Source organism: Dermacentor andersoni, chromosome 4 (genome assembly GCF_023375885.2).
Source record: "Dermacentor andersoni chromosome 4, qqDerAnde1_hic_scaffold, whole genome shotgun sequence".
Taxonomy (NCBI): Eukaryota; Metazoa; Arthropoda; class Arachnida; order Ixodida; family Ixodidae; genus Dermacentor; species Dermacentor andersoni.
In genome coordinates, this window is record NC_092817.1 from 153,199,248 (window position 1) to 153,226,043 (window position 26,796).

Below are 26,796 nucleotides of genomic sequence, written 5' to 3' on the forward strand. Positions count from 1 at the left end.
AGAAGATCAAGAATACTCTCAGCTCTAACAGATGCCTGTCAAGGTACAACCCCATGTACTCGACAATTGTTTCGGCGGACGCGTCTTCGCAAGGACTTGGCGCCGTACTACTCCAGGATCAGCCATCTGGCGAAAGACGTCCAGTAGCATATGCCTCCAGATCGCTCACGAAAACAGAGCAGAGGTATTCACAAATCGAAAAGGAAGCGTTGGCTTTGACCTGGGCAGCAGAACGCTTCGACTAATTTCTGAGAGGCCTCACGTTTTCATTTGAGACAGACCACAAGCCCCTCCTTCCGTTACTGAGTCGCGATCCTCTGGATTCTCTTCCACCAAGAATCCAAAGGTTCAGAATGAGTCTTATGCGGTACTCGTTCACGTTCACGCACGTCCCCGGTAAAACCATCGCTACAGCGGACACTTTCTCGAGCCAGAGTGATGAACACGGGACTGTCTATCGGGGAATTGTCTGACGCTGACGTCTCGGCTCACGTGGATGGAGCCGTCGGATATGCGCTCTCAGATGACATGCTCGACTGCATACGCTCAGAGCAGGCAACGGACCCCGAGTGCGCGTCGTTGCTCGAAGCTTGCATGCAAGGTTGGCCCGCAAAGGATCGGCTGCCGCAAGCTCTCAAACAATTCTGGGCGCATCGTGGCAACATCACGGTTTGCAAGCAGTTGCTTCTAAAGGACGCCAGAATAGTAATCACAAGATCTCTGCGGAAAGAAATGCTTGATAGAATCCACGAAAGGCATCAAGGCATTTCCCGCTGCCGCGCAAACGCCAAGGAATCAGTCTGGTGGCCTGGAATTGGCCAACCCACCGTGGTTGCTCAGTGGCTATGGTGTTAGGCTGCTGAGCACGAGGTCGCGGGATCGAATCCCGGCCACGGCGGCCGCATTTCGATGGGGACGAAATGCGAAAACACCCGTGTACTTAGATTTAGGTGCACGTTAAAGAACCCCGGTTGTCGAAATTTCCGGAGCCCTCCACTACGGCGTGCCTCATAATCAGAAAGTGGTTTTGGCACGTAAAACCCCATAATTTAATTTTTTTTTTTTTAGGAATTAGCCAGGAAATTGCAACAACCGTAGCCAACTGCCAAACTTGTGCTGCAGAGCGCACCCAATTTTCCGAACCGATGATCCCCTCTGAAACAACTGAGCTTCCATGAGAGAAAGTCGGAATTGATTTATTTGAGATGAAAGGAGCTGTCTATCTTGTTGTTGTCGACTACCATTCCAGGTATCCTGAGCTGGCCCTGCTGGATCATGGGACATCGTCACAGGTGGTCATCCAACATCTGAAAAGCATCTTCGCCAGGCATGGGATACCGCAAACGGCAATATCCGACAACGGACCACAGTTCATCTCATTAGCTTTCATTGGTTTTGCAAGAAAATACGGCTTCAAGCATGTCACAACGAGCCCTCGTTACCCGCAAGCTAACGGGGAAGCTGAGCGCATGGTAGGGACTCTCGGAAGACTACTGAAGAAAGCGCCGGACCCATACATTGCCTTCCTGAATTATAGAAACACACCGGGCCCAACCAGCTATAGTCCAGCTCAACTGCTAATGAGCCGTCGCTTACGCTCACGAGTGCCATGCATGCCATCCGCTTTAAGACCGCGAGTGGTAACCGTTTCTTGGAAAAAACAGGACGAAAAATGCAGACAGAAACATAAGATGTATTTTGACAGACGTCATGCTGCGAGACCTCTTCCCAGTTTATCCGCAGGCAACCAAGTATGGCTGAGACAGATGCGCCGAGGGCACAGTCCTTCGTCCTTCCTCAACACCAAGATCCTACTAGGTCCAGACTGCAGGGGGGACCATACGCTGAAGCAGACGCCATCTGTTCCTACTTCCAAACGGAGGAGAGACCAGTCCCGTTCCGGCCGAACAGCCTCAACAAAGCAGCCTGCCAACGGACACGACCGACGACGCCGACATCGTGGCTAAGCAATCGTCCGACACCCAAGAGACCCTTCCACTGAACGAAACTTCGAGACCCGAGCAAAGAACTACGCGATACGGTCGCGTCGTACGGGCACCGAAAAGACTCGGCATTGATGACTGATTTGCAAAGTGCTTTCCTTTCTTGGTAGGCACACAGTGCTTGTAAAACGGGGAAGATGTGACGTCATCCCGATACGCCCTGTGTGTGCCTGAGCCACAGACACGTGCTGAGATAAGCGCTATGCTTTCATTTCCTTTTACCAGTTCTCACACAAGTCATGTGACCGTTCTGGCTGTATATATTTCACGACTTTACATTAAAAGGGATTCATTCTTGGTCATGGGACGACGAGCGTCTGTCTGACTGTCTGACACTTCCGTATACAAGGAGGCAACATTTCTGAAAATTTTGAGTTGGAAGTAAAGAAAAAAAGCCGCTTGTTTACCAGTTCTTTTCTTTCGGGAAATCTTGGAAATCTTGAAAATAGATGGAAACTCCATAGAAATAGCTTGTATTTAATATTCCAGCAATAAGATATAGCTATCCTTAAACACGTGCGATTCTAAGAAATATTGCTAATTTGATCACTGATATATCAGCTCGCTCAGCGTCCGAGTCACCCTCGCTGGACACACTCGCATTAATATTGGTCGTGGCTACTCCCATGCAGTCAAATTTCATTGTACGCATAGACGAGCTTTTCGAACCTGTTTACTCGGGAGTCTGTTGCGAAGCTCGTTACGAACATCTGCAAACGAAGTCCACTTTCGCTCGGAACTGGCAGATGGCGAAGGTATCTGCAGCAGCCTAGAAGCCAGCGAATGATTGAGTGCAAATGCCTTGCCACCAGGTTGATGGTTCCACGGGCGCCGCGGAGTTCTGGACGCCAGTCCTGAACTCGGAAGGCGTCTTGTCTTCCGCTACGTTTGAAAGCTACGCTGCGTTTGCAACACTAAACTGAAAGCATACAATGAAGACACTTGAAAAGTGTGTTGTTGTCGTCGTCGTTGTTGTTGTTCCTTCAAAACATGGCACGCATCCACTATGGAGGATGGGCCAAAAATAAGCTGTGTTTTACGTTCAGTTAATAGTTAATAATGAAACAGTTACTGTGCTGCCGTTTCTTCTTATATTTTTTTTTGTGGTCGTCGTCGTCGCTTCCATAGAATCATATGCTGCGCAGTAGGAAACGACAAGTGGTATTACGGTATGTAGAAATATTAATGACTTCTTTCCCCACTTTCTCTGTGCTGAAAGTAAAAAAAGCTCTTTTCTTTTTCTCAATCTCCACGAGTTTCTTTTCTATTTCCCCGGCCCTTACATCTCTACTCCCGCCTAGTGCATGTCTTTCACCGCGAGGAGGCTGTGTGCTAAAGCGTCCGTCACGAGGTTTGATCATTTCACACAGAGAATCGCTGTGTACAGCCCATTTACAGCGCGGGCCCTCCTTCTCGAGGAAGATGCGGACCCATGGCTACAGAGTCAATGTCGCGCGCACAAATTCCGTAACGTAAAATGCACTGCATGCTCGCTACGTCACTTACTAAATTGCCGAAGCCCAGCAGCGCGCCCAGCTTGCTAGGCTTTCGACAACGCCTCCGGGGCGCACGATCCTAGGGAAGCTAGGCTTTGCTCAAGGAAACATAGAAAAAGACTTTGCGGACCTCCCACGGGACATCCGCGCCAAGATCACGGTCCGACCTATACCCAGAAACGTACACCCCGAAAACAACAGGGGCCGACGACAAGCGAGAGGACAATTCCTCCTTAACCAAGCCTTGGCGAACCGAGAACGCTCAGCTTTTGTAGACGCGGTGGCATACGCGGGAAACAAAGCTTTAGAAGTGGCGGTTGTGGACGGCCGTGAATCCACAAGGTATGCAGCCACGGTAATTGCAAGGACGCCTGAACAGGCCGAACAGGCCGAACAGGTTGCGATCGCTGTTGCGCTCACCGACGACAATCTTTCCCATATCTACAGCGACTCCATAGCCGCTACCAGAGCTTTCCAAAAGGGCATGGTCTGCGCACAGGCTCTCATCATCATCATCACCCTGGTTACGCCCACTGCAGGGCAAAGGCCTCTCCCATACTTCTCCAACTACCCCGGTCATGTACTAATTGTGGCCATGTTGTCCCTGCAAATTTCTTAATCTCATCCGCCCACCTAACTTTCTGCCGCCCCCGGCTACGCTTCCCTTTTCTTGGAATACAGTCCGTAACCCTTAATGACCATCGGTTATCTTCCCTCCTCATTACATGTCCTGCCCATGCCCATTTCTCTTTATTTAAGAAAAATAAACAGACTCTCAGAATTGTTACAAATAAAGAGATTAAGAACTACGCCATATACAGGTTCCCGGCACACTTAGGACCAAAGATCGGCGACGTCCCCAACCTTAACGAGGCAGCACACGAGGTTGCGCGCGCCCTTGCAGAGCGCGCGGCTTAACCCGACCAAACGGAGAACAAGGTCGCCCCCACTACATACAATGAAATAACTAAACACTGCTACTTACAACGTCGAGAGTATAGCACGCCACACCGCACGCTCACTCTAGCTCAAGCGGTTACACTCAGAATGCTACAAACAGACAGATACCCCACGCAAAACAGACTACACCATTACATGTCTGAGCTCTACGACAAGTCTTATTGCCCCAATTGTAATACATCCCTCAACGTGTATCATTTACTCTGCCGGTGCTCGCAAGCTCACATAAACTCCGAACCGGACAAGCGCAAGTTTGAAAAAGCAATCCGGAGCGAAGAACTCGCTCCCCAACTCTGGGCCGTCCAGCAGGTCCCCGACGCCGCCAGGAAACTCAACCCCCTGGCTCCGTCGTGGGAGACGCCCACTCCATGAGAGCCCAAAGCTCTCGTGGCCTGCAGGACCTTGAATGAAGTTGATTTCCTTCCTTCCTTGACTTCGGTTGATCATCCAATGCGGAAGCGCAACGCCGCCGCTTAACATGCGCCGCGCAGGAAGAAAAGAAAGAAAGAAAGGCGGCGATGCATGCTCGACGGGTGAACATGGCGTGGTCCTCCAGCTCCGGTATGCGAGAAGGCAGCGATAGAACACCGCCTGTAAGCGGCTAGTCGAGGCAAAGGGAGAGAGTCATTGGCAAAGGGAGACGTTGACGCTCCTCTCCTGGTGGCATGGCAACAGCGCAGTTAATTTCTTCCATCTCCTCCTGTAACGACCCGATTTGAAAAGTTCATTCAGTAAAACGCTCCTTAGACTGCGTTTTACAACTTCCAGTGTATAGAAACAAAATTTGCAGTGGAGCCTTGTAGAGGCCCTTTAAGAAAGATCCGTGAGGGTGCGCAGTGACGCCAGCTGCGACCTGTCTTTGGGCTCTGGACCGTCGGCCAGCTAGCCTTCGGCTCGACTTGTCCCTTCCGCGAACCTCTTGCGAAGTTGTCCCGGACTGCGCTCATCAAGGCGCCACTACACCTGCAAAAAGTGGGGCTACGGCCCAAGCCGGCCACCCGACTACGATGTGTGGTTATGTTGTTCCCATTATAGATTCCTGTTTGACTTAATCGAACACGGCAAATCATACATATAACATGCATGCTTCAGACACTTTAAGCTACAGGGCAAACTTTCGAATTAAAGAAAGGGCAGCTTTGCCTTCTATTTCTTTTTCCTCACACGCTTACACTATAAGCTTTCACTCTGCGAATGCAAATTGAACTGTTCTGCTATCGCATTCGAAGCCGGCTCTTCGCCTTAATGATTGTTCCACATATTATATAATCTCTTACATAATTTATATAAGGATCACGTCACGGCACAGCCTTCTCTACCGCCTATCGTCTCACATCGTGCGTTCCATGGACTAACTGTCGCGGCCGTCCAAGCAACGACTAAGTAAATCTTAAAAAGAATACAGTAGATAAAAAGGGCACTTTCTGAGGCAACACCTTCAAGCTAGAGGACGTTAGAAATTGTAACATAGACAATTTCTTTACTAAAGTTCACTCATTAGAAACATTACTGCGTACATTGCAGTAGCGGTGCTGAAACCAGCCAGCACCTAATTAACGCACGTCCGTTTGGCGAGTGGCATGGCATCAGTTTCGAAATATTTGTCCTCAAAATCTGCGATAAAGTGCGTTGGTGTTTTGCATAGTTTAATGTAGCTGTGCATGAGGAAGCCTATATGTAGCTTTCCCATAGAGAAAGGGATTGAATTTCTTTCTCCGGATGCTCATACTAAGCGGGCGTTAATGCATTCAGCACCGACCCGATTCCATTCCGCTGTCCTAACACGTTCGCTGAAATTGTTAATAAAAAAGTTAACATATTTGTCAACAAAAGAGCCTATTATGCAATTCTTGCACCGTCGCAAATGTCCGCCACTGCTATGAATTTTCTCCGGCTTACACTTTGCTGAGCGAAAGCTTTCCTTTCTGCACCGCTGCTTCCCGCCCCTGTGACGAGACCGTCCGGCGTTGTCAGGGCGGCCTACAAAGATGTGATTCGGCCGCCTCATGGCTGCCATAACGCTCTGATATAGATGCCGTCTGCATCTCGTCGTCGCCCAGCTCGCCTTTATTGGTGAACTAGGCGAGCTACCCACCCTGGAACATGACGGCCACATTGTCGTTAGACGCACGGTTGGAAGACCCAGTCATTACAGACGGCCGGGTAGATGCCTTGTGTGTCATCGTTTCACCGACTTGACTCGTCGTGACTTATCATTGTCATGCCAATGTAAGCCGCAGCGTGCGAGTGGTTTTGCTCGCTGCACTCTTGCCCGCCCACGCTAACTTAACCGTCGCGCCTTATCCTTCGGGCTTCCTGGTTCTTCGTGGTTGATGCTTAAGACCCCTGGCTGCGCACATTGACTGCGCCGTCATTGCACACAGCCATTTAGTGCAGCGATTATGCGACGCGTTCCCATGGGGGAAAGGGTTTCCCCTTACTATGGGGACGATATTAGCCTGCTCTTGTACTATGCTCACGTCACGTCGACATACACCAAATTCATCAAGGAGGAGTGGGACTCGCTTCTGCGTAGCCCCGCTCTAGAAAAGCAAATCCTGGCCGTCCGGCGTGCCTTCGACCGGGCCGGTGGGCTAGACCTGCCGGTCCCGACGTGGGGCTAGCCGGGTGCGCGACGAGTTCGCGTCCTCGCCGGACCTGCAATGAAGTTTACTCACTCACTCACTCACTCACTCACTCACTCACTCACTCACTCACTCACTCACGTCACGTTTAATTTTTCGGGGGGGGGGGGAGGGGAGGGGCTGCGTCACTTTTGGGGCCGTATTCGCAAAGATTTCCACACAAAGGAATTTTCTACTGATGCTCCCTCAGAATGGAACAGGTATGTCAGACGCGCAAAGAGACACCTCAAAGGAGACGGACAACGTCATTACAGTTACGTCCGTTCCGCTTGCGCAACGTTTATTAGTGATGCCTGGTCTGCGCCGTACATGTTCAATATCAACAAGTAGCCCAATGACACGTCCCTATCGTTGCTCCCTGTAAGGATTAACAAGAGTGTGCTCTCACTATCCGCCCTAGCACACAAACTGCTTTGTGAACACAGGTACTGATTACGGTGCGAAACAGGAAAAGTAATAAATGTTATTTCCTCCCGTTCCTCCTCCTGCTTCAACATAACCTAGAGTACCTATTGGCTTCTGTACCATCGTTATGCTCTCCACATAAAAGATTCATTTCTTTTTTTCTGTTTGCGCTCACCATCGCCCCCTTCCGTGAGAAAGCGACGGCCCTGACGGCCCTTGTGGCGCCTTATTCAGCGGGTACTAAACTACCGTGGCAGGTGACGTTCCCCTTGATATGGATTTCAAGCATCATTTTCCCTAACACATAGGGAACAAGAAACAGACACACGCACCATAAGGTACCCTTCTCACGATATACCACCGCATTCATTACTGAACAAAGCTGGTGATCTCGTCGGCAGATGGTCTCTATGGTCTACTCGGGAGTGAGCAGCTTCAGGAGGAGACAGTGCGCTAGGGTAGCCGCCACCGTCGAGGACAGTGCGAACGCCGCGGCGTACTGCGGCGACGCGACGTTCTGCGTGACCTTGGCCACGAGACTCCGTCTGAGGAGCTCGTCCGTCGGCTTGTTCCTGGCGACGCACTTGCCGCTGCGCTCTTCCAGGTCACCCAGGCAGGAGCAGTGGCTAAGCACGCAGTTGGCGCCGAGGTCGGCGCAGTCGCGATCCGAGTTGCACCGGGTCCTCAGTCCCGTGCTCTTGGGCAGGCAGTTGCTCCAGGCGTCCCTAGCGTAGCCGTGGATGCAGGCGCACCAGTGGTGGACCGTGCACTCGCTCTTGGGCTCGACGTTCTCGCACTGCTCGTCGTAGAGGCACTCGGTCTCCAGGAAGGCCTCGACGCGGCACGTGGTGTGCACGGACTGAAGCTTCACCGGGTACTGGGTGCTGGCGCACGTGCAGCGGCTGTTGACGCAGCGCGCGTTTCTTGGCGCGCACTCCTGGTCCGTCTGGCAGTCGTCGGTGACGCGGGCGTGCACGACGCTCTGCGCCGTCTGCATCTCGTCGTCGAACAGGTAGATGCACTTGAAGACGTAGATCTCCTTGAAGGTGGGCAGCTTGAGCACGTTGCGGATGAGGATGGAGGAGACCATGACCTTGACGCCCTTGTAGTCTATGGTCTGGATCTTGGACTCGTCCACCTCGAGCAGGACGCGGTCGTTGAGCGTCCACGAGACCGACGCGTGCGTGTTGTAGCCGACGAAGCACTCGAGCTGCAGCGTGTCGTTGTTGGAGAGCACGACGTGCGCGGGCCGGATCTTGACCTTGCCCAACTCCATGGGGTGTTCGTCGCCGACCACCTTCTGCGCGTTGCTCACGTTGTACAGCTTCGTCTCGTTGGCGGAGAACCGCGCGGCTGCTGCGTTCAAGACAGGGCCGCTGCGATCGGACAAGACGACGTGTCTTACAGCAACGTTTCCGCCGCCGGGTTTACCCGCCTTGGCGCTCTTGATGACCTCGTCCAGGAAGCTGTCGTCCGCTCGTTGTTGCTGCGGCTGCTGTTGCTGCAACTGTAAGCTGTGCCCGACGGCGACGCCATTGGTGCTGTCACCGCTCCCTTGGTCTGTTATGACGTACGCCCGACCTGGTCGCGGGCGCCTCTGTTCGCTGTTACTCACACGTACACTGTCCTGTTCAGCATGGAAGGAGGTCTGGGGCTCTACCCGCTCAACACCTTTCTCTACGCTTGCAGATGGTTGCTGGTGTGCTCGGGTGTCGCTGCTACCGCCCTCATTCGCTCGCTGGCGTGGCCTGGCTTCGTTACTGGCGTCGAACATCCACCGACTGGCGCTTCTGAAGAGCGGCTGTGCGGCGCCGACGTCGCTTCGGGCGCGGTACTCTCTAGGGTTGATGGGTTCGTCGATTCTCGCTGCTTCTGCTTTTTGCTGAGCGACGAAGGCTATCAGAAGCAGGCTGCCCTGGAGGAGCAGCCAGTGCGGTGTCGCGGCCATGGACAATTTTACCTTGTAGGTGCCTCTTTGAGCTTCTGCGATTCCCCCGCCCGCCGTGATTCACATCGAGGTCATCGGCCGGCCACGGCAACACAGCGGCGCAGAGGTCAGCTCGACGCGGCGCCCACTGGTGGTTGAGGCCAGGTTCTAAACCTGCGAGAATTGATCGCACGTGAAGCTATGGAAGTTGCGACATTTCAGCTTATCTAGATGTATAGCAAACATTTATGATCCGTTGTGTGCGGAGTTCTACCACTAATGCAGTGAGAATAAGCGAGTCGTTGCCGAAATGATTTTTTTTCTGTGCCCGCTAGTCCAATAAAGGCAGACGAAGATGACGCTCAGGTGAGAACGCACAGTTTAGACCACAACAATAAGACTTCTTGGCCAATCGACCGTAGTGGGTTTGAACCATTGTTGGGAAACGAGAAGAAGGACCACAACAAGAACGCGGTGCTTCCACTGAAGAAGACGAACACAGTTCTTATTCATATTTCTTCTAAAAATTTGGAGGGCGCTTATGCTTCGCCTCTAAGAATGGAACGGGATAGTGTTCAAAGACCCCTGACTGGTTTTCATGCTTCCCGTCAATTGCAGCTTATGTAACCGTAACGTTTACCGGGAAGCGCTGGCGGCGCACGCTATGCACGAAGGCAAGCTTTCTGGTAGAAACGCGGCCTCTTGCGTGGGTCTATTTCCTACTATTGTTTCGCACTTATAATAGTTCAGTCTGAGAAGAGATAACATAAAGAATGTGCACTGTCGGTGTGTTTTTTCATTACATTTGTTTGTGGGGTGCCGTTCTTAAAATGCCGAGGAATAACTTTATGAACAACTTTGGTGGTAGAAGAGTGGTTGGGTATGCGTGGTTCGGAATTTGGTTCGAAATTTTTTTTGCCGACGCGACTCCAACGAAAGCCAGCGCCGCCATGGAGCCAGCGCCGGGCACGGAAGGGAACGCAGGGGCACGCCAGGACGGCGGCCTTGCGAAAGAATGGAGACGCAGACTGGTGCCGAAGCGAGGAACTCTTTTATGGGCGAGCAGTCGCTTAAATAGGCACAGCCAGCTGCGGCAGCGCCTCCGAGGGCGAGTGACCTTGGTATAAGAAGCAAAACCGCCGTACAACAATGTAGTAATCTGTATACGTGTGGTTCGCATTTATTCACACATTTGGCAATCTTTAGAGCAAAGCTGTATATGGCTAGGGTCGTATACATTTTTGTTCTCCGCGAACAAAAAGTATCATCAATTGCTCATACACCCGTAAGCATTCATGCTCCCTTAAGCAAGCAAAAAATGCGATGGCTCATAGCCCCGTATGGGGCTACAAGCACTCAGCAAAGTGAAGCGAACAGTGCCTAAATTCTTTCTAATCACGCATACAAGATACAGAACAGCATGTTGAAAACTGTCATATCATCAATGGCTCATACCCCCTTGAGCAATGGCACATACCACTGTAAGCAAGCAAAAAGAGCAATGACTCATAGACCCGTAAGGTTCATGGCTACTCAGTTATCGTGAATTAGCTGCAATAGCACTGCCCCTGTTGTCTTTGTCGGTGATTTCAATGTGGATGTGCCGGTACCGAAAAGGGAGCGGTTTACGCGTTCCGTGTTGCAGACATATCCCTTGCGATGCCACACCGATCCGGACCAACCGACCACCCAGCAGCGTACGTGTATCGATTCGTCATTATCAAGAATGCGATTGCAGTTGCGAGTGAAATAATGACCACCGATCAAGGCAATACATGAGAGTGCGTACCTTTCGTCACGATCACCACACATCAAGACAATAAATGAGTTCGTACCTTTGTTCAAAATTATGTGTCACCTCCGTGTCGTGTGCTAAACAGCTTCGCTGGTCAACCACCTTCACAGGGTGAAATGGCTCATGATTTTTCGAGTTATCCATTCGTTCCTACATGTATCAGCACGTTTAAACCCATGATTTCTGGGCCATACTTCGCAGTGGGCACATGCCATATGTCTTAAAGAAGCCTCAGCATCATCATCTTTTAGAGTTGAACTGAGTACGGCGATTGAAATAATAAAAAAATCGCAGTTTCGATCGCCCGAAAGCTGAAGCCTTGATACCATTACAGCAAAGTATTAGGCACTTACACAAAGTAAAATTGGTAGCTTTATTGCCAGTATAAATCTCAGTAAGCGTTCGCTTGCTTCATAAACAAGCATGGTGTCACGAGCGCATGAATAAACATGAAAAGGGCCGCCACTTGGTAGCGATGCCTTTTCCTACGATATTCCTTATCGCGCTTCGTCAGTGGTCAGAGCAACGCTCAGCTCGCGCTACCAATGCGATCCGCCGGCTTCAAGTGCGTAGATGATAAGTGTGGCATAGAATCGAGCGTAAGGAATCTCTACAAAATTGCGACCATCTCCCTCGATGACCGCGAGCACTCGCTGTCACAACGCTGGCGCCTGGCGTAATAAAGAGCGCCGGCATCGTAGAGCGAACCCTTCGTGGAAGAGATCGCCTTGACCGAGTCTCCGAAGCTTAAATTACGGGACCTTCAGCACTATATTGCCACATGTGTAGGTAGTGGGTCGAGGGCAAGAGTGGGTCTAGCCCAAAAGATCAAAGAAGACCGCGCTTCTCTTCCCTGCTCGCGAGCCAACTCCATCGTGGGTAGGAGCCACACGTGTGACCGGCTACAACAAGAACAACAACCCGGACGGACATGTTTTCCAGGAGCCAGCTGCTCTATTGTTTATTAAACCCCCAAGAGCACTTCTGAAGGCTCGTGACAAACTGGTGGAGGTGCTGTGTAGCCCTCACGAATGTTGCAAACCCCTTCAAGGATCCGCACTACGAATCCAGTGCCAGTCGACACTCCCGTGCATCGGGCCAGCCGCAGGATCAGGGGACTAGCCCCGGAAGTCGCTTACGCTACGTTTCCCACCACTTCAACCCGTCCCAATCGGTACGGAGAGGACGATTTTGAATCGATATACACTGGAGAGCACACGGCCGTGTGCTCCCATGGAACGTCTTTGGTACCCGGTACCAACGACGTCCCATGGCGCATTGTTCGAAGACGTCGAAGGCTAGGTGGTCGACTTCGAGCGCGTGGCCGCCTTGAACCATTTGGATGACGCGGCAAAACTGAGACCCGTCTACTTCTACCTGGAGGACGGCTCGCGTGCATGGTTTCGAAACCGTGAGGAGCAATGACGTCGTGGCACGAGTTTTGTCGTCGGCTTCTGGAGACCTGCACCTGTGCTGATCGCCACGAACGAGCGGAACGAGCGATTCAGGCTTGCGACCAGTTGCCAAACGAAACTGTGACCACGTACATCGAAGACATGACGCCCCTCTTCAGACGAGCTGATTCGAGAAGTTACGCCATCTGATGCGCGGGGTCAAGGAGCAGCTCTTTGCTGGTCTCGTGCGGAGCCCTGTGAAGACGGTCGCGGAGTTCTTGTCCGAGGCCGTGACTATGGAAAAGATGCTTCTGCATCCATCCAACCTGTATGAACGGCAAGTGAACAGCACGTCCGCTGCTGACATATTCACGACCATCGGAAGCAACAGTGACTGTCTGCGAGAGCTCATCCGTTCTGTAGTGCGTGAAGAGTTGCGAAAGGCCGGCGTCACGTCAAAACCGCACCCTACGGTAAGTTCCCTTACAAGTGTTGTCAAGGACGAGCTGCACCAGGCCCTCCGCGATACCTTGCCTCCTGATAATGCTGCGGCTGCACCTACTAAATACCGCCGAGTGACCTACGCGGAAGCATTACTACCCGTCGTGGGTCACACCTCCGCCGCTCAACTATGCTGCCGCTGTCGCACGGCCACCCCCACCGTCATATTCCGTCCCACCACCAGCGCATCTGGTTCCCCCTGCTCTCCCGTTCCACGGCAGTCAGCCCAGCTTCTTCGTGGAGCCGACACGTGGCGCACGCCAAACAACCGGCCTATTTGCTTCGCCTGTGGAATTGCTGGCCACGTTGCGTGCTTTTGTCGTCGTAACATGTCCTCGCACCCTGTCGCTTTCGACCAGTTTCCCTACGCGCCACAATATGCCGCCGAGATACGCTGCCAAGATGCCGCTAACTCGCCGTTGAGACCCTTCGATCGCGACCGCCGTTCAGACAGTCGCCGTTTTTCTCCACGTCGATGGTCGCTGTCACCTATGCGTCGTCGGCCACCTACTGCCGAGGGAAATTGACTAGCGCAGTTCCGGAGGCGAGAACTGCACACTCATCGAACTTTCTAAGACCTCAATTTTCACCACAGAATGTCATGGACGTCCGTGTCGAGGGAGCATCCGCCCAAGCGCTTATCGATACCTGGGGCCACCGTCTCCATCATCCATGAAACTCTTTGTCGCAAGCTGAATAAAGTCACGACCTCTCCATATGGCATGACACACTGCACTGCTAGCGCGCAACGCATTCATCCTACAGCTCAGGCACGTACCCAAGGGGGGGGCCCGAGGGGGGCCCGCCCCCCCCCCCCCCGAAATCAAGTGGCATACCCCCTCCCCCCTCCCCACCCACGCCACCACTCCTCACACATTCCTAAAGCGCCGCCAGATCAATGTTGAGACTTGGCAGCTGTTCATCGGTCAGCATTATGCTGCCTTTTTCACTCCTTTTAGATGGCGGTATAGTTATCGGCATCTCTTGTAATGTGAAGGACAGTTTTCTCATAGATTCCGCACCGGCGCGATTAACTCGAGATGCGTTCAGTTGTCACCATCTATTCAACCGTCACGCGCATAGCTGTTGCTTTTGTTAGTTCAACCTTCTTTGTTTAGGCTGATCCTGGGACCAGGAGAGGGATGCGGCTGTTACTCAGCTGGTCTGTACTCTCATGGAACAAGTTGCGGCGGGAGAAAACGCCAATTGCGTTTAACTTATCCCTTTGCTTCATTATTTCCTTGAGTTACGGCTCGCCGCGACGCCGGCAGATGCCCGGAACCATATACACGTGATATGGGTTAGGTAAGGTGGGAAATAATATGTGAAAGAGCGTCCATCATGAAACCCTGCAATAACCCTTAAACCCATAAGCAAGATGACTGTAGCCCGTTACCTCGTCTGTTTTTCTCTAATTGCATGTATAGCACTTTTTGTGCAAAATTGGCAACTGGAAACAAAAATCGCAAGGAGTTGAGAAATTAAGCGGTCTACTAAGGTAGAGAGCCAAGGCAACAACCAAACTGCAAGCAAAAGCGAATAATAAAAAAGTTAACCGTTGCTTATGAGCATATTTATGGATCAACATCTGTTTATTTAAAAAGGAAGTAGAGAAAACGCCGCCGGAAGTGGAGAACAATTAGTTGTTCTCAATGACGCTTCTACAGTTATCGGTAGAACCGCCTCACGTAGCCACTTATCTGCTGTACTTTTGTGTTTCTGTTTTTCTAACCTTTCGCGGGGAGCGCAGTACGTCTAGAATCGCAGAGTCCTGCGCTCTACGCGGTTGTATGGGACTGGCGGCCGCACAGCGTTGTTACGCAATTCGCGGAACTGTAAAAACTGATCAACAAGGCGAAAGTAACTGATATTCGAAACTATAACATGAGAAAGACTGAAGAAGCCGTAAAATATGAACGCTGCCTGAAATCAGTAAAAAAGAAACCTGGCATAGGACAAACCATGATGTATGCACTAAAAGATACGAAGAATAATATCATCAGCAATCTCGAAGATCTAGTAAAAGCAGCGGAAAAATTCTAAGCTGACCTGTATACAGTACCCAGAGGAGTCACGATACCTCACTTAGAAACAGTAATGAACAGGATACAGAAACTCTCCTATAACTAGCGATGAGATCAGAAGGGCCCTGGAAGACATGAAACGATGAAGAGCGGGAGGAGAAGGTGGAATAACAGTCGATTTAATCAAAGGTGGAGGAGACATAACGCTTGGAAAACTGGCGGCTCTTTATACGAAGTGTCTATCGACTGCAGGGGTCCCAGAAAACTGGAAGAATGCAGACATTATACTAATCCACAAAAAAGGAGACGTTAAAGAATTGAAAAATTATGGGACCATTAGCTTACTCCCTGTATTATATAAAATATTTACCAAAATAATCTCCAAACACTGGACTTTAGTCAACCAAGGGAACAGGCTGGCTTCAGGAAGGGATACTCTACAATGGATCACATCCATGTCATCAATCAGGTTATCGCGAAATCTGCAGAGTACAATAAGCCTCTCTATGTGGCTTATATAGATTACGAAAAGGCATTTGATTCAGTAGAGATACCAGAAATCGTAGAGGCACTACGTAATCAAGGAGTACAGAACGCTTACGTAAGAAGCTTGGAAAATATTGCTACATGCGTGTGTTACTTGTTTGTTTGAACGAGGCGCGTAGGCGCCATCACTCCAGAAAAGAGGAGGAAGAAGGAACTGGGCTCGCGCTGTGAATCTAACCGGTCAACGCTGCAACCGTTGTTGTAAATATAATCTGTAAATAGTTTCTCGTCTTACTGACTCGTCCTTCGCGTAAGAATATCTACAGAGGTTCTACAGCTACATTAATTCTACACAAGAAAAGCAGGGTGATACCTATAGAGAAAGGGGTCAGACAGGAAGACACAATTTCTCCAAAGCGTGCTTAGAAGAATTCAAGCTATTAAACTGGGAAGGCTTAGGAGTAAAGATCGACGGCAAATATCTCAGCAACCTTCGGTTTGCCGATTACATTGTTCTATTCAACAACAATGCAGACGAGTTACAACAAATGATTGGAGACCTTAACAGAGAGAGTGTAAGAGTGGGGTAGAATATTAATATGCAGAAGATGAAGATAATGATAAATAGCCGGGCAAAGGAACAAGAGATCAGGATCGCCTGTCGGCCACTAGAGACTGAAGGAGTACGTTTACCTAGGTCAATTAATCACAGGGAACCCTGATCATGAGAAGGAAATTCACAGAAGATAAATATAGGTTGGATCGCATACGGCAGACATTGCCAGCTCCTGACTGGAAGCTTACCATTATTATTGGAAAGTAAGGTGTGCAATCAGTGCATTTTGCCAGTGCTGACATATGGGGCAGAGACTTGAGAGCAAGTTAAGGACCGCGCAAAGAGCGATCGAACGAAGATTGCTAGGCATAACGTTAGGAGAGAAAGAGAACGGTTTGGATCAGAGAGCGAACGGGTATAGACGATATTCTAATTGACATCAAGAGGAAAAAAAATGTAGCTGGGCAGGTCATGTAATGCGCCAGTTAGATAACCGTTGGACCATTAGGGTTACAGAATGGGTACCAAGAGAAGGGAAACGCAATCGAGGACGACAAAACACTAGGTGGAGCGATGAAATTAGGAAATTCGCGGGCGCTAGTTGGACTCGGTTGGGGCAGGACAGGGGTAATTGGAGATCGCAGGGAGAGGCCTTCGTCCTGCAGTGGACATAAAAACAGGCTGATGATGATGATGATGATGATGATGATGATGGAGGTGCTGGACCCCCCCCCCCCCCGAAAAAAAATCCTGGGTACGTGCCTGCTACAGCTATATGCACCGCCCGTGTAGCCATCCAAGACGTTTTGTACATCATCGAGTTTTTTGTGTTGCCCTCCTGTTCTCATGATCTCATCCTCTAGTGGGACTTCCTGTCATGTCACAGTGCCATCATCGATTGTTCTCGCACGCAAATGGCCCTTTCACCACAATGTGACTCGCCATCGGCCGGCCGGCGCCGACCTCGGTGTTCACAAATTCTTCGTTGATGATGATACTGATCTACCTCCGGAGACGTCGGTGCTTGTGACCTTGTCGTGTACTGCCGTGCCAGACTCAACTGTGGCGTTTACGCCATCCGACATGCTTGCTCAGCGCAAGGATTTATTTCTCCCATTCGCCGTCCTCACTGTTAGGTTTGAATCCGCTTTGATACCCATCTGTAATCCGCATCGGTATCCAGTTCTCCTTTAGATGCCTTCGGCGACCCCTCGTCGGCAGGAAGCGGTTTGGGCGAGTTCTCGTCGGCAGGAACCAGGCGGGGCAGGGTGATGACCTCGCCCGCGTCGAATTCTTGATTCGTCGCGGAGAAGTGGGAGCTCCCGTCGCCTCGTGGTCGCCACGCGGCGCTCGTAGTATGGCACAACAACGGGTATGACCAATCGTAAGTGGAGGCGAATCCGCGTTTGTCGCAGTACACCGGCCAGCGTGACACGACGTCTGCAGCTTGTGGTGTGGTGGTTTGGCCATGCATTGTGCACAGAAAGTTGGTACGTTTTCGATAAATCCTGTTGGCAGCGGAATCGGTTTAATAGCTATCTGTTGCTCCATACTATCAGAGAACCAAGTTAAGCAAATAATGGCACGGATACGGACTTTATCAGCCATTACCGTGCCTTCTTTACAAGATGTTTACTAGCTTTGAAAATTTTAGACGCACGAGTTGGCAAAGCGCATGCCAAACACTCATATACCTCCGTACTTTTCCTGACGCTCTCTGTCACTTCATCAATGTTAAGAGAAGCACACTTGATATGCCGAAACAGTTAGAGTTGAACACGGCCTCTGTGCAATAAAAACTTCTTACAATTCACCTGCTGCTAATTGTGAAGGCCTCCCGTTACAGTACTCATGCTGTAAAACAAGCTAGAAAAAAGGGGACAAAATGAGGTGCCCCACGAGCAAGATTAGGCGCAAGCAGGAATCGGTAGCGGACGATGTACGAATTCGGGAAAATTTTAGCTCTCCTGAATGTTCCGTGTGAGCGCTGTAGGGGGTGTTTCAAATCTTCTTTGTCGATTTTTTCAAAACCTTTTTTTTTTCGCACGTCTTACACGCCAAGCGTAACTGTTTTTCTAATGAATTTTCAATTGTACTTTCCACACTTATTCTTTACATAGTTGTCTGTGAAGTGAACCTCTAAAAATTAAAATTGGCAGTGGCTTGGCTCGGCTATGCCAGGATATACGTAGTGAAAGCTAAGGCATAGCATGGTTAGCCTAGGTTAACCTTGATTGCAAGTCCAGGTTAGTCTGGTTGTCTAGCTATGTTGCGGCGTTTAGCCAGTCATTCGGCGCGCTGTTTGTCTCTTTTCTGGGCGATTCGTTTCCTCTTCACCTCGTTCCGATGTCGATTCCAGGCCTCCTCCTGCTTATCAGAATTGTCGCCGTCCATACTGCCGCCTCAACTGTGGTTGCGGCGCACGCGAGCTCTCCTTTTCAATCCTCCGACATGTTATCAGGCATGCGACGCAGCTGGCGAAGCGAGCGGAGGCGAGCGCAACGACGGTGAACGCGGTGTGACGTCATACCAAACGGCGGCAGAGAGGCGCGGCGCTGCGGCGGAACACCTGTGGCTCGGTGCTACTAGTGGCGCATGCGCAGTAGTGACTAGGGAGCGAGAGAGAGAGAGAGAGAGACATATCCGTGGTGAGGAGCGCGTCGTGCCGTCATGTGTCTCCTCGGAACACCGCCATGGCGAAATCGCAAGTTCGCGGCCAGTAATGCTTTCACTTTAAAATTTGGCAGTCACTTTAGCATATATACGCTGAAGACGATAAAGGCGAAAGCCTGCGCGCTCACGAGACATTCATTACATCACTTTAAATTTTCATTCGAATGCGTTGTGGTGGCGGTGGTGAAAAACGTTTATTTGCTCTATTTTACAGTGGTTTTTGCGGCTTCAGATGGAGTCTTCCATTTTCTCTTCAGGGTCGGTTCCCCTAGTCCAGGGGTCCGCTGAGGGTAGCTGCCCTGCGTGCACGCCTTACTAGTTCTTGTTGGACTTTCATGATGTCGCTGGATAGCATCCTCTGCCACTGTTCTGTTACTTCCTATTACTTGTTTTCTCTCACCAGAGGTCGTGGGTTCTACTGCCATGCTTAACTCCACCTTTATTAACGGTACCTTAATTAACTTCGCCCTAATTAACACCAAAAGTCGCAGGTCCGACTCCCACCGAAGGCCGTGGGTTCGAGTACCTTAATTAATTCTAATTAACTGTGACTTACTTAGCTTCCCATTAATTAACACAACAGGTCGTGGGTTCGACTCGCGACCTTCACGATGTCAGTTGGAATCTAACTTGGAGTGGCCGTTTCGCCCGTATCTCCATGTGGGATTGCGGGTTCAATTGCCCAAATTAACACCAAAGGTCGCGGGTTGAGTGCTTTACTTAACTGTACCTTAATTAACCGTGCCTTAATTCATTTCGCCTCAACACCAAATGTTTCGCTGACGCTTCTTCTTCTCCTCAGCTTCACGCTTTCTTACAAAGAAATTGATCGCCTAATTCGCCTTAATTAACACCAAACATCGTGGGTTCGACTCGCACCAAAGGTCGAGGGTTCGACTCCCTAGGAATTTCGGTGCCATAACGCCGGTCATTGGATTTTTCGCCTTATGAGCCATCTAAGGCTTTCGCCTTAAAATGTTACAATTCTTTTTATGTGGTTCAAATTTCTCAAAAGAGCACCATTTCTAGATTATTTCGTCGTTACGCTTTTGAGGTTCTTCAGACCTCGTTAGTTCTGCTTCACTGCACAGACGAACGTCTCCCTTACGTGGCTAACCAGAATTGTTTTGTTATGGCAAGCGAAATTTAGGTTACGAGTGCTGGCGTGACATCCATATTTGTTGACACCCAACAATTTCTAAAATAAAAAATTATCGACATTTATTATACGTTATATAACACTTCGAATTGCGAAAAAAATGTGCTATTTAACATGGACTAATAATTTGTAGTCTTACCAGAGTCTTACCTTTATCCACACGTTCTTTTTTTCCAACCTGACGTCATACCTTAAGATTTAGCAAGCGCTGCCTTGGTCACGTGGGAGCAGGACCATTGCGAAGTTTTACACTCACTTCGACTTGCAAGGTCATCCGCTATGCTGCTACATCGGTCTTCACAACGAGTAGCAGCATAGCAGACGACCGAGCGAGCCGGAGTGTGTCAAAACCAGTCTTGCTTCCACATACTGCGTCGTGCCTTCACGACACAGTACCCTCCTGGAAACGAAACTGGCTGTAAAAAAAAAAAAAAAAAAAAACTGTTACATTACATCATTAATGTCGCCCTGAGGCTTGACACCGTTGTTCCTAGGGTTTAGACTACAATTGAATGCAAGAAATTAATAATCGAAAAATTATGTCCGGGCGTGGGTTCAAAATCACGCTGCTGCCGCGGTTACCCACCAGTTACACAATTGAACATAGGCGTAACCCCGGCCAAACACTCGGCTTTCTTTAGAGGTGAACTGTCCTGGGGGAAGGAGCCTGCAACATACAAGTCGTGTGGAACCCTGGGGCACAACAAAACCCTGTAAAATTCGGGGTCTGAGCTTCTCCCACAGTGGCAATTTCTCATGTGGCGTTCCAAAGCACCTATTAAGTGGCGGCGCCCTCCAGTTGGGGAGAAACACCCCTTTCCAAGCATTGATGCGTCATAATGACTGAACACCAGGTCGGGAAAGCACTTGTGCCTACTTTACCTGTAGGTGCTCGGCGGCAGCTCAAGTATGCCTTCCGCGGCGTGCGCGGCACGAGGCCGTCTGTGGTGGTTGGACAAGGAGCGCCCAGAGCCCAGAAACCAACGCCACCTAGGTTCAGCCCGGGCCAGCCGGCTTCTCGATGCAGCTCTCCGACTCGGCTACCCAGCTTTGACCAGCGAGCGCTGGCAGGACGTCCGGCCGCATCCACTACCAAGACCGTACGCTGCGCCGCTGCTCTCAACATTGGCACGTGCCTCGGCCACCAAACAGCCAAGACGCCCCTTGCTGGGAATTTGTGCCCGGTTTACCGGTGACACTTTCAGCCTTCTTGAGTCGCATCCGACACGAAGGATCGGCAGTGGCCAAGGGATGGTTGGCGGCGTGTCCTCGGTGCCGGTTCGGAGCCCTTTTCCCTGGCAACGGCTTGAAGTGCAAGGTAGAAATTTGTATTGCTGTTCCATGCTCATTCTGCTTGAACCCTGAGTCCGCAGTATCCATCTAATAAAACTAAATAAATAATGTAAATGAGGGTGTAGTAACACTTGTTTAAGTGGCGGAAACAAGCAGAGAGCCAACATCATTATTTCTTGGCACCAGTAACAACTAGAGCTACGCGCTGCAACTATTTCGTTCAAAAACGGCGCTCTTGACCGCTGCGCCCCACCCGTCTTTCTTCCAGTTTCTCCACGGAAGGCTCCGAGGCAGCCGACAGCCTGGCAACAGCGGTAAGTCCACGCTTGCGCTCGTCAAAAGTGCCAACGGGTAAGTTTGCGGCTGCTGTCTGCTACGCGAGCGAATAGAAAGTGTTTGCATTGCTTCTACCTTGCTAGCAGGTATCGCATATCGCGTGGCATTTTGTTTTTAAAGCTCTGCTTCTTATCGGCAAATCGCGTCGTCGCACAGGTTACCTCCAGAGTTCACTTTCACGTCACCTTTCAATAGACCGTTTGATCACGCACTAAAATGAAACGGCCGGAGGCCGACAGAACTCTTTAGCAAGCAGTTTTAGCCCCTTATTTGTAAAATACAGGCGCCGTTTAATTATTAACTCTATATGCTGTTTAACAGAAAGTGACGAAGCTTGTTGGCTCTGAAGGTCGACAGTTGTAACTCCACGCCGGTTCCATTGCAGCAGCCCGTCTCGTTAGGTCGTGGACGTGGCTTTTAAAAATAACGCCGTTCGCGTCGCAGGGCTTTTGCTTAGTTTGAGGCGTGGTTTGACGTTTAGGCATTCCACCTTCGACATGCGCGTTCAATGACATCTCGCTCCGAGAGAACCGGGCTTTTTCTTTTCGTGCGATATCGCTCCGATTTTCATGGGCTGAGTTGCGTGCTTGTTTGTCTCCTTGCCGACGTATATGTGGCTAGAGTGTACTAGAACACTCTAGCCGTGGCTTTTGACGTGTCCTTACGCCGGGCCTGATAGAGAGCGGGCGATGGGTCACTCCGCCGCTCGCCTTGACTCGTCGGGCGACGAATGGCTCGCGATGATGTGGCGTTACTAGAAGGGCCCACGTCTTTTTTATTTTTTTATTTTGAAGCCTTGGTACGCCGCCAGCTCGATCGTTCCATCACAGTTGCGCGTGGGATATGTTTATAGCTCGTCTTCTCTATATTTAGATCACCGACGTTCTCTCTCGCCCACTTATACCTACTTAGATCCTCTTTCTTTAGTACTATTGTCCTTTGTACTCATTCACTGTGCGCGCTGTCTGTAGAATTTACGGAGAACGCGGCCAATGAATAAACGCAGTTTATTTCGTTCAAGCATGACTGTGAAGGTAGCTAATAAAGAAGTTGTTAAGATTGCCCCAACTGTTCACTCAAATAGAATAGCAATAGTATTTTTACGTACAGTGTGTTTGAATAGTTTGTTGCAAGGACGACTATTGCTACAATGGCTATATTTGTTATCTTACAGGGTGTCACGTTGATACTGGTTCGTACAGAAATACTTGTATACCTAGGTTTCTGTGCACATTGAAAGACCCCAAGGGGTGAAAACTAATCTCTCAAAGTTAAGGTGGTCAAAGCTGCCCTCTGCGAAATATCTCCTATAACTCTTATATTCACCCCATCAACCAATCACTTAAATATAAACTGATAAAACATTATTACAGCTGTAGGGATGTGTCCAAACATGTGAATTGCTTTCCAATGCTGATTTTATTATTTCTTTGGTATTAAGCATACGTGTACATTTCTTTTTTTCTTTTGGCCCAGTCTTCTGGGGCGCATTCATATTCTCACCGTTATTGTCATGTCAGCTTGTTCTGATATCACAGAGTTGCAGCATGTTCCTTGCTTTTCTTTCAGTCTGACCTATTTTCTTTTTCTGTCACGGAAGCATTAAAAGTGCATGAGGGCACACACTACGTCTGGTGAGACTGACACATTGCTCTTTTGCAACTCGCTTGGGGTTTGTTGATGGCAAGTGATGAATCACTAGCAGAGAAGGTTGAAGGTCTGGGCTGAACTTGCTCAAACTGCTTGTGTGATGATGCAAGAACCCCAGGAAGTCAAAATTAATTTGTAGCTCCCTATGATGGTGCATCTCATTAATCATATGTTACTTTGAGATATTGAACCTTAATAATTTGAATTTTAACTGCCAAACGTCACAAAACACTCACGTATTTGCACATTCAAGTGGTTTCTTCTTCCTTGAAAAGACTGCAAAAGTAGTATTAACTGAATTGAACGTCTTTCTTTATAGCGAAGCTATCTTTGCCTCTTCCATCTGTTGCTTCTGCTGCTGTTGGGGGGTGGTTCAGAGTGTAGAGGTGCATGGCACAGAGAACTAATTTGGACCTTTGCACCACATCGAATGAGCACAATGCCCTCTGGAGCTCCCTGAGTGTCGCCAAAATAGCCTCATGATGGCTGTAATTATCCGTGACCCCCCTGAAAAAGCATTGCAGAAACTGCAGCTCTTGCCTTTCTGCTAACATGCAACCATCCAGAGCAGAAGTGTATGGAATGGTAGGGAGGAGGGGGGAAAGGAGGCAGAGACTGGGAAGAATTAACGTAGCCACGAAGTGAGCGAATAACAGCCTTGGCACTCTTCGCTCGCAGCTTGCATACATGGGGGGAGGGAGGGAGAGGGAAAAGGTGACGTGAGAAGGCAAGGAAACGCTACAACTAGGGTGCCCTAATGTGTGATGCTCCCCCGAGCGGAGGCAACACACCTCTTTGGCCTCTGCTTCACGTAGACGGCACCCCCGGACTGACCCACCCGGGGGAAATCGGCAGTCGCCTTTTCCTGTCCTCCTCTCCAATCTTCGTCTTTCTCTCTTGCCTTTTTCATCTTTCCTGTCTTCTCTTCACTTCTTATTACTTCCGTATTTCCTGGCGGCAAGGGTTAACCTTGTGCATTATGCCCAACCTCGGGTATAGGTATTTGGTTATAGTGGGGATGTACCGCTGGCGTGCGCAGAACTGAATACTTCCCGTCCTGTGTCGTCCCCTGGTTGGGCTCTATGGTGGGTGGCGGCCGTCCCTGCTGAATATTATTATTACTTATGGAATCAAATTTCCCTCCACTCCCTGATCGCTCCTTCAAGAGGGGGCGCACCGAAGATTCCTTCAACTTTTTCATGAGTCACAAAGAAACATTCCCAAAATACCATGTCATTCACAGTCAACATGAAAGCAAGACAGTCCGAACAATATCTCCTTTTGTTGTGGCAAAATCATCGGCAAACTCCATCGGCCCAGGTTACAAAGTAACTAAAATGCGAAGCGGCGATGTTCTTCTTGAACTTCGTGACAAGACACAGTACAGTAAATTGTCAAAACTAATTGCTTTTGGGGACATTCCAGTTTCAGTAGGCCCACACAGATCTTTGAACACTGTCCGCGGTGTCGTCTCTGAAGATGACCTGCTTGATCTTAGTGAAAGTGAGCTACTTGAGGGATGGCAAGATCAAAATGTAGTAAAGGTCCAGAGGATAACGATTAGGCGCGACGGCAAGGAAATCCCCACAAAACACATAATCTTAACTTTTGGAACTAGCACTTTACCAGACTCAATAGAAACAGGATACTGCAAACTCCGTGTAAGACCATACATCCCTAACCCACGCCGATGCTTCAAGTGTCAGCGGTTCGGGCACGGTTCACAAAGCTGCTGAGGGCGCACTACTTGTGCAAAGTGTGCATCAAACGAGCACTCATCTGACACTTGCACTTCCACCACCCATTGTGCTAACTGTGACGGGGATCACCCAGCATACTCCCGTTCTTGCCCATCCTGGAAAAAAGAAAAACAAATCATCGAAATCAAAATCAAACTGAACCTTTCCTTCCAAGAGGCGCGCAAGCGCTTCTCGATGAACCAGTATAGTCCGTCTTACACCGATGTGGCGCGCCAGGGGGCAGCGCTACATCCTTCGGCGGCCGCCCAAGTCACACGGAGTGTGATGGCGGTCACGCCATCAGCCCCCCCGGCTGGAACAGCCAGCGCTGTACCGGCCCCCACAAAGGAGGACCAGCAGACCCTCGGGCCTATTGGACCCAAGGCCACTGCGCGTGCAGATAGGCCCACCACCCCTGCGAACGTGCCCGCTGCGCAGGCGCTATCCACCGCCTCAGACGAGGTGATGGATACAAATACCAATCCGGCGTCTCAGACGCCGAAGGAACGGCGCAGCTCCCTTGAGCGTGCCCGGAAGTTAGAGAGATCGCGTTTCACGGGGCCTGGAAAGGTCTCGTGAGATAATCTACTCCATATTTCTTAGACACACAGCACAAAACACATACATTATGGATACACAGATAATACAATGGAACGTCAGGGGTTTACTCCACAACCTAGACGACATTAAGGAACTTTTACATAGGTACACCCCAAAGGTGCTAACACATCTTAAACCTTCACAAACAAACTTTCTCCGACAGTATGCCATTTTCCGGAAAGACCGCAACGAGGCCCTTGCCTCGTTGGGCGGTGTGGCAATAATAGTAGATAAGTGTGTTGCTTGCCTGCAGTTACCCCTTAAAACGCCCCTAGAGGCAGTGGCAGTCAGAGCAGTGCTTTTTAGTAAGCTGCTGACAATTGCATCTTTATACATTCCTCCCAACTGTCAACTCTCCAAAACTGAATTTGATAGCTTTATTGCGCAACTCCTGGAACCCTACATTGTCGTTGGAGACTTAAATGCCCATCATACCTTGTGGGGCGACTCTAGGTGTGATGCCAGAGGGCGTCTGATTGAAAATTTCCTATTCAGTACGGGTGCATGCTTGCTAAATAAGAAGGAGCCAACTTTTTACAGCGTTGCACACAAGACATTTTCATCTATAGATTTATCCATTGTTTCAAGTACAGTCGTGCCGTACTTGGAGTGGAATGTACATAAGGACCCATACGGGAGTGATAATTTCCCGATTGTCTTAAAATTAAGGAAACGGGACGAATGTTCTCCACATGTACCCCAGTGGAAAGTTGACTCAGCCAACTGGCAGCGATACGGAGAACTAACATATATGACCTGGGATGATATTCGTGCACTCAGTATTGACGATGCAGTCTCATATTTAACCGCATTTATTCTCGACGTAGCGTCAAAATGTATCCCGCAAACAAATGCATCGCCTAATAAACGACGTGTTCCCTGGTGGAACGATGAATGTAAGGAAGCACGAAAGAAACAGAATAAGGCTTGGAATCAGCTCCGTGACTCTCCGACTATCGAAAACCTTATCAGCTTTAAGAAAATAAAATCATAAGGAAGAAGAATGCGCCGCCGTGCAAAAAGGGATAGCTGGCAAAAATATATTTCCGGCATTAATTTGTATACAGACGAAAGAAAAGCCTGGAACAGGGTAAACAAACTAAAAGGCCGTGAAACTCATCCACTACCATTAGTAAACACACAAGCAGACACTC

The 26,796-nt window shown here is 49.8% G+C and overlaps 2 protein-coding genes across 3 annotated transcripts in view; one reads left to right on the forward strand and one right to left on the reverse strand.

Annotated features, from left to right (window-relative positions):
- Nucleotides 1-7,848: 7,848 nt before the first annotated feature.
- On the reverse strand, nt 7,849-9,889 carry LOC126537802 (uncharacterized). The gene has a single exon (XM_050184877.3). The coding sequence runs from the start codon at nt 9,455-9,457 to the stop codon at nt 7,925-7,927; it is 1,533 nt and encodes a 510-aa protein (XP_050040834.2). The 5' UTR covers nt 9,458-9,889; the 3' UTR covers nt 7,849-7,924.
- Nucleotides 9,890-21,605: 11,716 nt separating this feature from the next.
- LOC126537953 (calumenin-B-like) overlaps nt 21,606-26,796 on the forward strand; it is a 32,433-nt gene continuing 27,242 nt past the window's right edge. The window contains exon 1 of one of the 2 annotated variants that reach the window (XM_050185071.3): nt 21,606-21,668. The gene's annotated coding sequence lies outside the window, so the exon portion shown is untranslated. Of the gene's footprint in view, nt 21,669-21,694; nt 21,740-26,796 lie in introns of those variants that run through there. The other variant, XM_050185073.3, reaches the window with a different exon arrangement.